The sequence below is a fragment of the Coniophora puteana genome (genome assembly GCF_000271625.1).
Source record: "Coniophora puteana RWD-64-598 SS2 unplaced genomic scaffold CONPUscaffold_22, whole genome shotgun sequence".
NCBI lineage: Eukaryota > Fungi > Basidiomycota > Agaricomycetes > Boletales > Coniophoraceae > Coniophora > Coniophora puteana.
This window is the reverse complement of record NW_006913074.1, coordinates 335,789-351,736: the sequence shown is the minus strand read 5'-3', so window position 1 is coordinate 351,736 and position 15,948 is coordinate 335,789. Positions and strand designations below refer to the sequence as shown.

The 15,948-nt window shown below is 50.0% G+C and overlaps 5 protein-coding genes across 5 annotated transcripts in view; 3 read left to right on the top strand and 2 right to left on the bottom strand.

Moving 5' to 3' along the window:
* Window positions 1–954: 954 nt before the first annotated feature.
* On the top strand, window positions 955–2,727 carry CONPUDRAFT_160399 (uncharacterized protein; the record flags this gene model as incomplete). The annotated part of the gene is made up of 6 exons (XM_007777534.1): window positions 955–1,015; window positions 1,106–1,147; window positions 1,210–1,887; window positions 1,957–2,338; window positions 2,398–2,497; window positions 2,560–2,727. 6 exons carry the CDS (start codon window positions 955–957, stop codon window positions 2,725–2,727), a joined length of 1,431 nt encoding a protein of 476 aa, XP_007775724.1.
* Window positions 2,728–4,180: 1,453 nt separating this feature from the next.
* CONPUDRAFT_78294 (uncharacterized protein) lies at window positions 4,181–5,804 on the bottom strand (the record flags this gene model as incomplete). The annotated part of the gene is made up of 7 exons (XM_007777533.1): window positions 4,181–4,394; window positions 4,512–4,730; window positions 4,780–4,943; window positions 5,003–5,182; window positions 5,248–5,403; window positions 5,610–5,639; window positions 5,694–5,804. 7 exons carry the CDS (start codon window positions 5,802–5,804, stop codon window positions 4,181–4,183), a joined length of 1,074 nt encoding a protein of 357 aa, XP_007775723.1.
* A 2,661-nt stretch (window positions 5,805–8,465) lies between these two features.
* Window positions 8,466–10,309, top strand: CONPUDRAFT_133377 (uncharacterized protein). Its single transcript, XM_007777532.1, has 7 exons — window positions 8,466–8,479; window positions 8,528–8,642; window positions 8,696–8,958; window positions 9,013–9,229; window positions 9,374–9,501; window positions 9,616–9,991; window positions 10,045–10,309. The coding sequence occupies exons 3-7, from the start codon at window positions 8,738–8,740 to the stop codon at window positions 10,273–10,275; spliced, it is 1,173 nt and encodes a 390-aa protein (XP_007775722.1). The 5' UTR covers window positions 8,466–8,479; window positions 8,528–8,642; window positions 8,696–8,737; the 3' UTR covers window positions 10,276–10,309.
* Window positions 10,310–11,499: 1,190 nt separating this feature from the next.
* CONPUDRAFT_86015 (uncharacterized protein) lies at window positions 11,500–12,252 on the bottom strand. The gene has a single exon (XM_007777531.1). The coding sequence runs from the start codon at window positions 12,110–12,112 to the stop codon at window positions 11,879–11,881; it is 234 nt and encodes a 77-aa protein (XP_007775721.1). The 5' UTR covers window positions 12,113–12,252; the 3' UTR covers window positions 11,500–11,878.
* A 2,767-nt stretch (window positions 12,253–15,019) lies between these two features.
* Window positions 15,020–15,948, top strand: part of CONPUDRAFT_86014 (uncharacterized protein) — a gene marked incomplete at both ends in the record, with an annotated part of 4,391 nt that continues 3,462 nt past the window's right edge. The window contains one exon of the mRNA XM_007777530.1: window positions 15,020–15,279. Coding sequence (XP_007775720.1) covers window positions 15,020–15,279 — 260 coding nt within the window. The remainder of the gene's footprint in view (window positions 15,280–15,948) is intronic.

Genomic DNA, 15,948 nt, shown 5'->3' with positions numbered 1-15,948 from the left:
TTGAAGATTCATAGACGTCATAGCAGTATAGAGTCATTTGAATCGAATACATTGAGTGACAAAAAGTCAGCCTGGTGCAGGAGAACGTACTTGACAGGCCAAGCAGCCTGTGTCCGGAGCTGCCATAGAATACGATAGCAGGGAGCGCGAGGTTGACGTGAGGTGTGAACGCGGTGGACAAGAAGAAGGATGAAATGGCAGAGGTCGACGGAGATGTCAAGACAGAAGAAAAGACAACGCGAGAAGACCTAAGTTCAACATTTGCATTTGTTTATTGGAGGTGGAGCCAGGCTCTCCAAACACCGACGCCACCTGACGTCACCGTGAACATGATTTCGCATTTCACGTCCAGGTACATTACTTGATATATCAGGTCCGGGTACATGACTTCAAAATCAGGCCAAAGGGACATTATTCTAGCATATCAAGTACGAAGTACATTATAATCAGGTATACATGCTTTTGCAGTGATATGCTCCGGCGTATGGTCACCCCTGCACGGCAGCGAGATAAAGGAAGCAACAAGTCTCTGGAACATAAGGCATTTGTGAGCTTTTGAATTGGTCACTGTACAAGTTTCACACTCATGTACACTAGCACAGACTGTAATGCACATTATCTTAATGCTGCTCGGACAGCGCAGCATGCAGAACTCAATGATGAAGCACTTACTTGGGCTTTATCTGTATGCTGGTGGCGCTTCTCGCCAGCTCGTCACGGTACTGAACCGCTTGGGGGTGTCAGTAAGGTATGTGACAGTGGCAGGACGAGGAAGCTACAAGGCAGATAGTGAAGACGCACCCGAGAACGACATGATCCCTGCAGAACCCCAGCCTGGAAGTGAGGCAAACAATGTGTCCGAGTCAATTTCCGCAGCAACGCCAGTGCTCACTAGTTCTAGTGGTGAGATTGTAGAAGCAGGCCGTGGTGAAGGTATGATTTCACGCTGTACCCATGGACCTTGCTCACTCCGGTGACACAGTACCCCCGGTGCCCAAGCTACGCAAATCTGAGGGTACGTTAGAGCTGTTATCAAACTCACTGAGGGCTACTACCCGTGAAATTGCGAGCGTCTTACCCTTCATGATTGTCTATGACAACATAGATATGGTCTGGAAGGCGGCGGAGCAACTTGTTGGGCATAAAGGTTTGTTGTCTTGAGATTGTTATGCTCAAAGTGTAGGGACACTTACGAAACACTGTCTCCAGACTCACAGGAGAATGGGACTTGTGCTCCACTGATTCCCCTTCACAACGCAACTGCTGAGGATCTTGACACAGATGAGCTTATCCGCCAGGCCGAAGGCTCAGCGCCAGAAGTGACCCTTGACGATCTTGAGCACACGGAGGCCGAAGCTAGCATATTCCACCAGTGCTTGGTTCATTGTATCATGCGTATTGCAGTGCAATATGGTAGAGCTGGGCTAGGCCGACTTGCAGGAGAAGTGTCAGCATGTTCACCCACCACGGAATCAAAAATTGAAGTTTATACCACCGAGTTTCACCCCCTGCCTGCGATGAACATAGACGAGTCCTCGACAATAGGGAATGCTGATGTGATCATGGAGGTTCTACAGGAGCTCCATATCGATACATCTTCCCCATCTTTCTATGGCTCCGCAAAGCTGATTGCGGGTAACCAGCTATCTCTGGTTCGTGATCGAGCACTGGAGGTAGCGCGTGCGGGGAATGAGGGTAGTGCAGAAGCGCTGCGGTGGGCCTGCTGGGTTCCGGGCCTATTTCACTACAAGATGGCTGCGACTAATGGGATGATGCTAACACACCTTGGCTTGTCTAACCACGACTTATCAAATCCCGCCTCTCTCGCCGCACACAATGCTGTCCTCGAGCGGAAACACATCACGGTGTCGTCGCTGCCACCTTTCCGTACGTGTCGTGATCTGATTTTTGTCTCCCTTTATGCACGCGTTCTTCACTGTTTGTTGCTGGTGTCAGGCAAACCCTCACTCGAAAAGCTGGCAGACGGTGTGACACTGCGGGAGCTAAAGCGTTACGCGGAGGCGGTGGTGTCCGCATACGCAAACAGCCAAACAGTGGAAGATCTCCGTGATGCTCGCGACGAGAACTTATGCCCACCCTTTCATGGAACAAAGGCTGCACGAGGAGACATGGTGTTTGAGAATGCCATTCTCTTCCTTCGCGACGCCCTCATTCTGCGCGAGTTCACTGATGCCGTGAAGGCAGGCGACTCGGGCCGTGTCCTCCTTGTCCTCAAGATATGGGTGTTTATCTACCGTGGGGCGGTGCGGGCTAAATATGCGTACGAGACCCTCAATCTCATCCATAATCTGCAAAGAGTATGTCCAAAGCGTTTAAAGTAAGTTTTAATTATTTGAACCCAAGCCAACACGTTGCATTTACACCTCCTATTCGAAGACGTGTTATTATGAATAATTGGTTGGTTAACCCAACTGGTGTACCCAACGCATTTGTGGAAGTCGACCTACTGCAGGAACACCTTAACTACTGGGTAAAGGTGCGTGATGTGGCCCATCACTTCTCCAGGCCCTCAACCCAATACGCTGACTGTCTGATCAGATATTTTGTCGCGCTCACGGATCAAACGCGTCATGGGAGTGGCTCGAAGTCGTCGCTCCATGCGTCAATGTCCTTCGCAAGCTATCGAACAAGATAAATGCGGCCCTTGGCTCAAAACAAGGAAATCACCACGCAGCGGCTGACCTCAGCGCGGACATCACTACGTGACTGATGGACTGGCTGAAGTCACATCAAGTGTACGAAGAGGTCAAGGGGCGTTTACTCGACAAAGACGATGGTCCCGTGCCAGATATCATGGCGTTGAAGCGCTCGATTATGGCTCGAGTACCCCGCTGAAAGATTTCAATCAACACCAGCGACGGCTTCAGGTTCGTCGTCGCATGGTTCCGCTCACCGGGCCAAACACGGCTTCTTCTTCATTTGCAGACACAAACAACGCCCCGCCCACCATACCACCTTTATCCTAACAAACATCTACTGACACTTCTGTAACAGCGTCAGCACCTCTCGATTCGACCGCCAGTGGCGACGTGGATATAGACACTGATACATTAACGGGCGGTGGAGACACTATTGACGAAGGCAAGTCTTAGTTGTTTTGCACACAACTGTCAGCTAATATACTCTCAGAGGACGAAGGACCAGGACTAAGCCTCGAAGACGAACGCGATGTCGATCTGTACATGGACGGAGACATGGTCGAGGCTGTCGACGAGTCAGAGGAGCAAAACGAGTGGGACATTGGCGAGGGGTTATAACACTAACGTGTGAGTAGTGCATCAGCAGCTTACTCTCGTTTACACCTTTCTAATGCACTACGCTCCGTTTAGACCATCTGCGATAACTGCCATGTACACGCTCTCCTCACAGCTGTTGATCATTGGTTCAATAGCTTGAGAGTTCATGGTAGGTTTCAGTCTCGTGGCGCAGACGCTCCCATTGTGCCATGTACACTGGACAGGCTACTAGGAAGTGATGTACTGTCTCCCTGTCCGCTCCACACGACGAGCATGCAGGGGATACAGTAGGGTCGAGGCGAGGTAAGTGTTGTTGTGTCTACCAAGTGGTATACTAGTTTCTTAGGTCAGTAGAGTTGCTGTTGCATACTTATTACACTTCTGTAGCTAATATACAAGGTATTTCTATATCTACCGCGTGTCTCCAATACTAAGTTCAACGAGTGCGATACAGAGTGGACTGCCCCCCCCCCCCCCCCCCCCAACCTTAGGTTAAGTTGAAGGAAGGGTGGTGAGGCGGGACAGGGAGACTGAAAGCACTGAACTTCGGATTGTAAACGTACAGTATGCTGCAAGGTCCCGCGGTATCGCGCGACTAGATCCTATCAAGGTTCTGGCAAGGTTTCTCGCGTCAAAACATTCCCCCAAGGTTTGTCTCGATTGGCCGTGTACACAAACAACCGTCTGGGTGCAGAGAGTGAGCCAAACCAAACCAGATCCAAGCGCAAGCCACGAACCAATAACTTTGGACTGGATTGAGACTTGGTCAGGCCGACACCCACTTGAAGCCAAGCCAAGAACAACACTGCTAATATGGCTAACAGGGTGTAGATTCCAATTAAAAAAATTGTATATTCAACGCCGACACCGGTTCTTTCGGATGTTCCGTCAACCTCGGCGGATGTAAGGGACTACAGCAGGAGCTACGGATCTACGACGACAGACTCGTGGAAGTCTGCTCCCACTTCATCTAGTTGCTCCCTGGTTAGTGGCCATCGAAACCGGACCAAGTTCATATGATCTTCCACTCCGTATATCCATTGAGGACATCTGATGGACGTGCGGCGATACCCACACGCCTGACACCTGTATGTCATCTTGGCCTTGGTCCATGTGTCAATGGATCTGTTTTTACCACTGAAGTTGAAATTGAGTTGCTTCATGGGACGTTTGCAGGAGTCGCAACGCCAGAAATCTATACCCCAGGGTCGAACTGTACGGTTTGCTCGGGAAAGGACTTGTGCCAGAACGTACTTTCTTTCTAGGATACCTTCGGAGCGTTCATATTTAGTCCATACCAGTATTGCCGAAGTGTCGTCAAGGACGGAGCAGTTTCCAAATGACAACAAGAGAGACATCCAGGGGTCCATACGATAAATGTGCACCCCTTCCATAAAATGTGCCACAGCTTGCGCTAGGACTTCGCAATTTGTGTCCGAGTTTGTGAATGTGAGTACAAAGTCAAAGACAGACCTAAAGTGGACCATCAGCGGTTACACCCTCCCCTAATTAGCTTGCTTACAGTTCAACTAGTTGAAGAAGCCTTGTCAAGCTTGCGCGATTGTTCATACATGGTCCACCTCGGGGGATTATAACTCCACGAGTCAGGTTGTATCCTTGTTGTATGAGATTGTTCATCTTATCGAGGGAAGTCACAAAGTCGTCTCCAAAGTTATTGAGGATGATCTATGGTTAAATTGAGTTTCCGGTTGGGATTGAAGATGTTGAGAACCAACTTCGCTGACCAGTGGGCTCGATGAAGAACCCACACCCTGTCTCGTAATCAAGTTTCCAGCGGCTTTATCGAAATCAGCGTCGACCACGATCAACACGTCACTCTTGTAATCCGCTTTATGCAGCCATACAGTGTCGGATGTGTTCTCATCAGATGGGCATATGTCCACATTACGCCTGGCAATGTAAAGCTGAGAGACAGCCATAATATCGAGATAAGTTCTGGTAAAAGGAAAGCTGAAGTAGGAACACACACATTTCCTGAAGAATTGGAGAACTGCTCAAGCAGGACCCGGCCGAGTATGTCTCCGAGGAAGCCGCAGGTGGCCTCCCTTGACAGAAAGGCTACCCAAAGCGGGTTTTCTGCTCTGTTGGCTAATTTTCTTCCCCGGAAGTAGCTCTCAACCAGATACTAAGGCGTTTTATGTCAGCGGAGTGCACAATCAACTGGCCAAAAATATGGAGGAATACCGGCATGGAACGCTTCCCGATTTTGATTGTGCACATGGGGCATACAAATGTTTCCTTTGGTGTGTCACACAGAAGCTTCAGACATCCAGGCCCGGCGTTCTGAACGCATATTTTTGTGTCGCAATTGCCTTCGGTGCACTTCCATACCTTCCCGACATCGTGGCAGGTATCGCAACACTATTGTGGGATGAAGTTTAACCGAGGCATTGACCAGGGAAAGTAAAGTGTTACTGAATCCGCTTCATGGAACTCTGGCGAGCTGCTTGCTTGGTTCTTTTGATGTCGTTCCATTCTTTGACGAACTCGCTTGAGGAGTACGCTGTGATCTCCTGTGGAGTTCATTGTAGATGATAATATGTGTAGTAAGAGAAAGGCCGGCGTTCGGTGTGGGATAGGTAAATTCACTGGCAGCACACCCTAATATAAGTGTGGGAAGGATTCGCACCATCGTTGTCCCGCACCACGTGAACTCCGACTTCTCACGGGCGATCTCTCAGTAGTGTTGCCGCGGTTCGTGAAACCAGCCCAAAGCGCCTCCTTGGAGTACACTTTCTTGCCACAATACCGAATAACAATGTGTTGATCTTCGCGGTTTTTAGCCTCTACATGGCGACGTGGTGTGTTATCCGGACTGATAATGAGTGCAAGTACAAGTTTTGTGGGCTTGGTTCCGGCCAGTTCGCCAAATGCGGCAACAATATCTCTCGGGCTGATGCGGGCTCACCTTTTTTAGCAGGCTCCTAACCCAGCCGGTCAGATGGGCTGACTCGGCGCATTTGGCGTATGGGAAAATCTGAGCCGCGATATTGGTGCCAGTCAGTCAGACCGCTGACCTTGGAATTTGTTCCGAAAGAGGCAAATTCGGCGCCGGGTCACCAAAACGTCTGACCGACTGGTTAGGAGTCTGCTTTTTTAGGTGAGAAAAGGATAAATGTCTAGTTATGGATGCCCGATGTGGTAACTCTGCTGGCTGTGGAGAAGAGTATTCATTTTCCTGTCCAAAACAGGGGATATGAGATGCAAATGGCAATCTTTCCTTTGGCTTTTCTTGCGTTGAAATTAGCGAAAAGGGTTTTCTCCCACACGTATTTTCTGTCTCTTTTTCTAGCAAAAATTCCGTTACCTTTTTAAGGTAAAGGGGTATGGGGGGGAGGCACTCTCATTTTAACAGTTGGCGGTAAACTCTATTTACTATAGGGAGGGTCACATGCTACTTTGCAAATTCTTTCTTGTTTCATTGCTAATTGCCTTCCTTTTCCAGTACCGTTGTTCGTCTTTATTTTATTTTGTCTAATTACACGCCTAATTGAGCCCCGGTCCGGTGGAGACATTTGCATGCAAATGTAGTAATCTGGTAGAATGTACCTAGAATAGGTAGCCAATCCGACACCGTGACGAACACAGCGTTTCTTGGCTGTCCCGACCACCGGCGCGATGCTAACTCGGTTAGCAGCGCTCAGCATTGATACCAGCTCCAACGTCCAGCGGGAGCGCCACCGATCACCATGTCGACTCCACATCGGATGCTTTGCCCGAGGCGCCATGAGTTTCGATGCTGGTCCAGCATTGGGCTTGAGCCAGTGCCAGGGTGAACCTTCGATCTTGCCTCAGCACCGTTCTGCCCGCCGACACGCTTGCGTCAAACTCGAGGGCTGTCAATATGAATACATCCCGCATGTCGCCTGCTGTCTTCGAGGCGGCTGACCTGACGTCCTTCAGACTTTGAATTTAGGGATGCAGACAGAGAGGCACGCTGTCGTCTCTGTGAACCCAAGGCCGGCACAAATCCATGGTGGCCCCGGCGGAATATTGCAGCTCACGTCAACTCTAAAAGGCACCAGATCAGGGTTCAGCAATATCAAGACCAGCTGGCCGAACGCGCATTTCAATCTTCCACCCGCGCTGAATCATCACAAAGCCAGCGCACCGGTTTCGTCGGTGTGTTTCAGTAACTTTGCATGTTTAGCAGCCCAAATCTCGGCTTCATGTTATACAGAGGATGATCATGATTCGTTTACCTCGCCTGGATGGGAAGAGGGAGATTGTCTCAACAATACGAGTGCGCGAGATCACACCGACCAACCCAAGTTCCTTGATAGGAACGGTAATGAAGTCTTGTTCTCAGCTGGTACTGAGAGCTCGAGTGCCATTGAAGCATCTCTGGCTCGAGCTCTTGCAGCCATCTCGTCTGCAACCACCGGCTTTGAGGATATGGAGATTCCTCTTCATGAGGATGCGGAGGCGAGTCTGCCGCTTAATACTGATGACGACCTTCCATGTGGTACGTGAACCACTCTTTGAACGCGTAATTGTGACTAATATTGGATAGATGACTGGGGTGCAGACTCAGTCTTTGATCGAAATCTTCCAAAGCCGCAGTACAGCGGTGAGTGGTTCCCATATCCTGATAAGAAGGTATGTTCCAATCAGCCAATAGCACGACAAGTCTGACGTCCACTTAGTCATTCCTGACCGACCTACTATTCAAGTCACCCCGGCTTCGTTTCTCGCAGGCCCAGCAGAAGGCTATCTTGTCATGGGCACGCGATCTAGGAGCTGAGGTACCGACTCGATATGCTCTCTCGAAAGTACAGGAGCAGCTCGAGGATGAGATAGCCAGTCCGACACAAGGTCAGGAGTCGGCACAAGGTCATGTATGGTACCTTAATAAGATCGGTGATGCAATTGCAAAGGTAATCTATTCTACGTTAAGATAATGGGATCATACTGAGGAATATCAGGACATGTCAAACCCTATTACTCACCCGGACATGGTGTTCTATCCCGAGGATGCAGGAGGGCGGCTGAGTCAACTATGGCATGGACACAAGATGCTGCGTGACGTACCTGACCAGCTCCTGACTCCTATGGTCCGAGCAAATGGGCGTACATACTATATTAACGAGCTTGTTGCACGCACCTATGGACGCTGGTTCCTGCCAACACGCTGGTTCACCCGTAATAACGGGTCCAGCATGTGGGCTTTTGGGTACCATTTTCATCAAGATGATACCGGTGTAAGTCTTACAAGGTCAGCTGTGTTCATGCTTACTAATCGTCAACAGGATCGTGCACTTGTAGTGAAGTCGGATCAAGTTGCCGCCGTGCGCGTGTCAACGTTTATGGAGAACGTTGAAGAGATTATTGAGCAGAATAAGGCCCTGATTTTTCCGATCAGAGGTGAGTCACCAACACGGTGCTAGTAAAGCATTTGCGAGCTTATTACCAATCAGATAAAACATACCGACAGCGCATTGCCACATCCACTGCGGAAGATGGCCGGTAAACGGCCAGTGTACTCGATTCCAGTTATTGTTTTCCTGGACGATGTCTCCGGAAACCAGTCAAAACAGTGGAATGAACACTTCTCGTGTTATATGTCAACTGGTGCCCTGCCACGCGAGAAACTATCAGAAGAGTTTCATGTGCGGTTCATAGCAACGTCCCCACATGCAACGCCTCTCGAGATGATGCAGGGCATCCGAACATCAATGGAGTGAGTATAATGTTATATTATCAAGTAATGGCTCGTACTTATGTCTCCTAATAGGAAGACATTTCAGAACCCGGTCGAAGCTTACGATTGCGAAACAAAAGAGGAGGTCCTCTTACAAGTTTACCCATTACTCTTTGCTGGTGATAACCCCATGCAGTCCGAGCTCTGCAGCTGTGCAGGCCTCAATGCCAATCACTTCTGCAGAACTTGCATGTGCGGTGGGACTCAGGAGTACAAAAGGTCGGATGAGGGTTTTAAGAGTTTTTTCATGGTAATAATAATTCATATACTTACTTCTTGTGGTGCTATTGCTCATTTCTGATATCAGGAGGGAAATCTGCGCACGAGTTATGAGACTTATGAGCACCTGCGAGCTCAATGCGAGATGGCATGCCAACCAGGAGCTGCCACTAAGCTTGCTGAAGCATCCCGAAGCACCGGCATCAAGGACCATCTGGCACAGCCAATTCTTGACTCCATTGTCAAGATCGGCCAAGATTTACGCAAGGCTACTCCTGACCGAGCTGCTGTGACACCTGATGTGTGTCAAGCTATGCTTTCTCAAGAGCTTTACAATGCTCGCGGGCGGGGTGTTATTCTCAATCCGCTGCTGGAGATGGATGGTGTGTTCATCCTTTGTTAACCATATGGCAAAAGCTCACTAACTGAAACAGGTGTTGACATTCATAAGGATACACCGACAGAAATCTTACATACAATTCTTCTCGGAGTTGTTAAGTATTTCTGGGCGCAAACAACGACCCTGCTTGAAAAAGATAAGAAGCTAGGTGTTTTCCAGTCTCGACTCCATTCTGTCGAGGAGTCTGGCCTCAATATCCCAAAGCTCTCGGCAGAATACATGTGCCAGTACAAAGGTGGTTTGATCGGAAAACATTTCAAGTGCTTATCTCAGGTTATGGCCTTTGCGGTGCATGGCTTGGTCCCACAGGACGTCCTCGATGCTTGGATAGTGACTGGCAGGATGGTGGTCCTTCTTTGGCACACGGAGATTGAGAATATTGACGATTACTCAGTAGGCCTTCTCTTCAAATTTTGTGATCTTCCTCTTTCTAACGTAGCTTACAGCGTGATTTGAATCAAATTATCTCCAATTTTCTGCATATAACCGCCAAATGCAGTCCATCCATAATTATATCAAAACCAAAGTTCCATTTTCTGATTCATCTCGTCTTCTATATTCGGCGCTTCGGTCCTGCGCTTCTATTCTCTACCGAACGCTACGAGTCTTATAATGCAGTCTTCCGAGCAGCCTCCATTCACAGCAACCACCAAGCTCCCAATCGAGACATTGTATAGTGCTTTGCTGGCATGGATGTCATCAAGCACATTGTTACCGGCGGGTGGTGGAAACGCAAGGACAAATCCTGGGCACATGCCAGCCCAAATGTCCTCAAGCATGTTAGCGATCGACCCGAGTATGCAGCACTCCTTGGTTTATCTGCCACTACACCGCATGCTCCTGGTTTGTCCCTCCGAGTCAGTGATTCATCAACAAGCACCACTCATTGTTTTCTAGGTTCAATCAATGTTTCGCATTCGTCTGAGCAAGGCAAAGTTGGTGGGCCCAACTTGAGGGAGATCGCCTGGACCTCCACGCTGGCATGTGAACACTCCTCACGGAATCCAGATCATGCTGTGTATCACGCCAAGGACGTCGTAGCCCAGTCACGCGATATTATCAAGATCGGGCAGAATGCTATTGTACAGCATGAGTCTGTGAGTTCGCTGCTGGTCCACTGTATCAATGTACGGATTACTAACTCTGGTTAACATTTGTAGGGTACAATCTCGGACCTTGCCTTTGGAAGGATCCTCGAGATACTTGGACCTACAGACACCCGGACATCATCACCTGACGGTGTTTATATTGCTGTTCAACTCTACAAGCTGAACGACACACCCACCCCACACTTCGTATGCCGACTCTTAAGAAATCAGAAATGATTTTGGTCTTAACGCCAGCGGTAAGCTCGGCAAACTCGCTATAATGTGATTTGTCTGTGATCTCAATGGTTTATAGGATGTGATATGTAGTGTAAACCTCCAACATGACTGCTACCTTGGGGAATGCAAACCGAGCAGGACGCAACACATTTCAGAAGAGCGCGAGCTCACAACACGAACACGAACATTTGTCCAGCATGCCGATGACGAGCACTTCATTGTGAACGTGAATGCATTGCATAACTATCAGATCATCAATAATGCTATCCCCTCCCACCTCAGACCATCCTCTCACATTGTACCTGAAACTGATGAAGAAGGTATCAAACAAGCGGCGGCATAAGTATTCGAGCAAACAAGCAGAAACAAGCGGAACGGAACCAGCATGGAAACACCGAAGCCAGCAACAATGCCCCCCAGCCCACGAACGCTGTGATCGCATCGCTGACCAACGATAGCGAACTCGTCAACATCCCGGGTGGTATTTCGGTGGAGTCCACCGGTACTGACCCTCAAGCTGAAGTTTCAAAGGCACCAGGTTTGATCGCGCAGAGTGTAGTGACCTTTTTTTTTTTTGCCTCAACACCGCCTTAGGCGGGAATGTATTAAAACCGAAACACTACAAACGAACACTGGAGAAAGCCCTTAGGGCACTAGGTAGTCCGTAGACAATGCATGAGGAAGAATGAAACGTAATGAAACGAATCATATACAAGGTGGTAAGGGAGTAGTTTCAGAAGTGAAACTATCTCATTGAGATGAGGGAATCCCGTCGCAGTAGACTAGGATCACTGAGAGGATGAGGCAACCCGAAGGAAGTCACAAGTCAAGTATAGTATGCTGTGGTAGCATGTATGGGAGAGGCGGCACACAAGGAGCATGTCGGTGAGGTAAAATGGCCATAGAAAAGAGTGCTGCAAACAATACCAGGTCCCTATTCCACATCTCCTCACAACTACCTTTGACAGTGGGCCGGAACCCAACAAACCTGGTCCCCACCCCATAGGAGGCCAATGACCCCGAAGAGGCCATCAACGTGGAGGTACCAAATGAGTGACGTACGGGGGTCGGGGGTGCTATGTCCCTTGCGGGTAAAGATGGGAGAGCAAACAGGGGGCTCGAGCACTGAGCGCCAGCTTGAAGCAATTTGAGGTGGGCGGGACTGATGTCGCCGACAGTATTGTTGCATGGTGGATGGTGGGTGATCAACACCCGATGGGTATATCGCCTCGTTGTCGTCCCTCAGAAAGTGAAACGGAGTGGAGTGGTGATGACATCCCTAAACCGATGGTGATAGATGTCGCATAATTTAGTGGAGGAGAGGGAGGATAAAAAGTTCCCACGGGGGGATGGTGCTGGTAAGAGAACAAGGCGTGATGATGCAGAGTGTAGTGACCCTCTGCAAGCAATCACTATCAACCCTCAGGCACTTTCACCTCGGATTTTCGAAGATCCCCCCCAGGCTCCATTGCAACCACATGATTGGTAGGTGTCATTCAGCTGGATTTCTGCAAACGATACTCAGATTCTATTAGGCAAGCAGCTTCTAATGATGTTCTGAAACACTTGTGTCGAGGGGCGGGGCTGGTGCTTGGTGGTAACAAACCCGAGCTTGTCCAAAGGCTCACAGATCGTCGGTGAGTTCAGTTCATACTCTACATTGTGTATTTTATTAACGAGCTCTGGTAAATATCAGCACCATGCAGGCTCCACCTTCGTTTGGTGATGTCGAAAGAGCGAAGAAGGCCATCCAGGTGCAGAAGTCGTTGCCAAAGAGCCGAGGGCTCCTGGCGAGTTCCAAGTCACAAAAACGGGCACGTCCATCAGAAGAAAGTATGCTAGCTGGGCCTGGCGCGGAATCGGTTACGCTCACTGAGTTGCAAGACGGTGACACGGCAAGTTCGCCCAAGCGCATGCGTGTGCCAGATGGACTTAAAACTCACGAGGACATGCAGACTACTGTACTTTTACGACCCGAGGTTCACGGTGGCGTGAGAAAGTCGCGCGTCGGGGATATTACCTTAACCGGTTGTCCCCCCTCCTAAGTTCAGAGGGTTGGTCTGAGGGACACGAAGTTCAACATCAGGGGGGACACTGGCACTGAACCGGCCCTATTTACCGTCCACAATGTCATCAACTTCCCCAATACAAAGGAAACAAGCCAAGGTAAGTGTTGCTGTGTCTACCAAGTAGTATATTAGTTTCTTAGGTCAGTAGAGTAGCTGTTGATTATTTATTACAATTTCAAGCTAATATACAAGGTATTTCTATATCTACCGCGTGTCCCCCATACTAAGTTCAACAGGTGCGATACAGGGGGGACTGTCCACCTACCTTAGGTTCAGTTCAAGGAGGGGGGACAGGGGGACTGAACTTCGGGTCGTAAAAGTACAGTAACATGCAATGCCATAGCCCATCGGGACAGCGTCCGCCAAAGCGGAGTCGTGTGGACCTCCCCGAATTACCAAGTTCGTGGCCGCAAGTGCCTCAGTCTGCCAATGTTGACACAGACATTCACAACTGATGCATTCTTTCCCCACTGGACACTGCTAGTATGTATTACGCTGACAATTAATGTGTTACCTGCATCTGTAGAATCTTAACCCTGTACATAATTATTGAATTATATATTTGCACGGGCTCACTTAACGACATATTCTGTCCGCAATATAACAAAACCTTGAGTAGAGAAGTGGAACCGGAGCAGTCGTGCTGCGACGGTTTGGACACGGTGTAATCGAACAGTCCTATATCCGGCGCTTCGTCGGCCGGCACCACGAAGAATGCGAGGAGCAGCACCGAGGGGAGCAGCACTCCCATCGCATCGAGCGACCGTGAGACGGACAGCGTGCCCCCGATCTCGCATCCACCTGTTCCTCCCCGCTCGCCTCTTCGCGTGCGCTCGTCCTCAAAATGTAGCGACGAACTTTTCACTGCCGCTGCGGATGAGCAGCACAGCACCGGCTTCGGTCCCCCCTCGCGGCAGTCCCGCGCGTCGAGCAACTTGACGGACACGGCCGCGTTCTCGAGTCTGCTCGACTTCCGCCGATCAAACTCGAACCAGGGCAAGTTCAGCACAATCCGCACGGTCACGACAGAGGCGACGTCATTCGCCTCAGACATGCCCTCGCTCACGCGCACCGAGGCACATCCCGGGCGCGAACCGCAACATGGTCGAGCATGCCAAGTATGCCTGTCAGCATCGGCATTGGCAAAGGAACAGCGGGACCCCAGCGACAGTGGCAGGGTGGGACGAGGAAAGCACGAGGCGCGCACAGACCGGTTCTGCGAGGTGCGCTTCGCAGCGCGTGACGCACACGATACGAAGGCGATCGAGCACGAGGAGCCCGCGCGGAAGAAGGCGAAGACGAAGGATGGGGGCGGGGACGCTCTCTGTCTACGCTGCCTATGAGTACGTCTATTCTTTAATTTCTCCATTGAATAGTTCAGCTGATTCCTTTTACTTCCAGCTTGGCCTTCACGCCTCTCATCGTCTTGTACACGGTCAAGATCCTGCTCTACCTGCCCCACGCCAAGGGCTTCAACGTCTTCAACTTCGTCATTTCGGTCGCTCTCGTCTTCAACCGGTACGTCAACCCATTCGCGCTCGACGCCCTCGGCTGGACATACTACGTGAGTATCCCCTCCTCTCTTCGCCGCGCTTGCCATCAACAATGCTGATGTCCTATCCTCCAGTTCGTGTACGTCTGCTGGCTCGCTGCCAAGGCCATCCTCCTCTGCATTCCAGAAGGGTTTACAGGATGGGGAGAGCACCGAGGTATGTCTATCTTTTTCATTTGGTTACTCCTCTTATCTTTCATCTTTGACCTAACCTCTGTCTCTCCGCCTATCAAGTACAACAGCAGCTTGCATGTTCCCTGCAACGGAACACAGAGACGGGATCCCTCCCAAAATCAGCGCCTCTACGATCACCGCAAGGACGACCCTGTTCGATTCTCGGTTTCTCGCCCGCCCATCGTACAACAATATGTGCCAGCAAGCAGCCTCGAAAGCCTTGGGCGACTACGTCTCCGCCTCCTCCACCTCTTTCTATACCCACTCGATGGCCTCTTCGAGTTTCACTTTGTCATAAGGCACTACTGATAATTCGTCAGCATCCTCCACAGACTTTGACGTCCATGGCAAACCCAAGGATGACGCCGGCAGCAATGCTTTTGCTGTCCAACTGAAGAAGTTGTACAGGAACATATCAGCCTTGGAGTCGAAGATCCTGAACGAAGATGCCGACGACCATGCCGACGAAGGACGGGCGCTCCTTCAGAGCTGCAGTCGGGGTGTATCAGAAGACGAAGCTGAGCAGACAAAGTGGGTTAGGATCATATCAGATCATAAACAGTAAGTTCTCTTGTTTACTCCCATCATCTGCATTAACACAAGGCAGCCTCGCTGCGCTACGGCACTTAGGGATCTTTCCCTACCATGTTGCTCGATGGGAATCGCCATCCCATTGTACTGGAAACGAAAACTCGAACACGAGTAGACACAGTGCCCGTGGATATCTGTTGTGCAGTCCAGAACCCTACATCGTATACAAATACCGAGCACTAACGCGAGATATGCCACAGCCACAATGTCAAACATGTACAATGCCAAGCCGGGCATAATTTTGAATATACGAGTAATAATATACGAGTAAATATACGAGTAACTATCCTTATCAGACTTGCGGAGCTCATGCATACTTTGATGGAAATCTCGCTATCACCAAGCGTTCCGACCTTGCTGCGGGTCATTCCCACCAAGTACAACATCATCATCCGACTTTGGACCCACGGGTTTCACAAAGTGTTGGAGAACCTCCGCCGTGCTTCCTTCTCGTCACCCATAGCTCTGGAACATCTTCAGGACTTTATCTATTTTGCTTACACCTTCTACACCGGCCCCCTCGAGGAACCGGCCCTCCTTTCGTTCCGGGGAGGCTGGTTAGAGGCACTCGGGGATCTCGCCCGCTACTGAATGGCCGTTGCGACCATGGTCAACAACAATCAGATTCGCTGGCGCCGA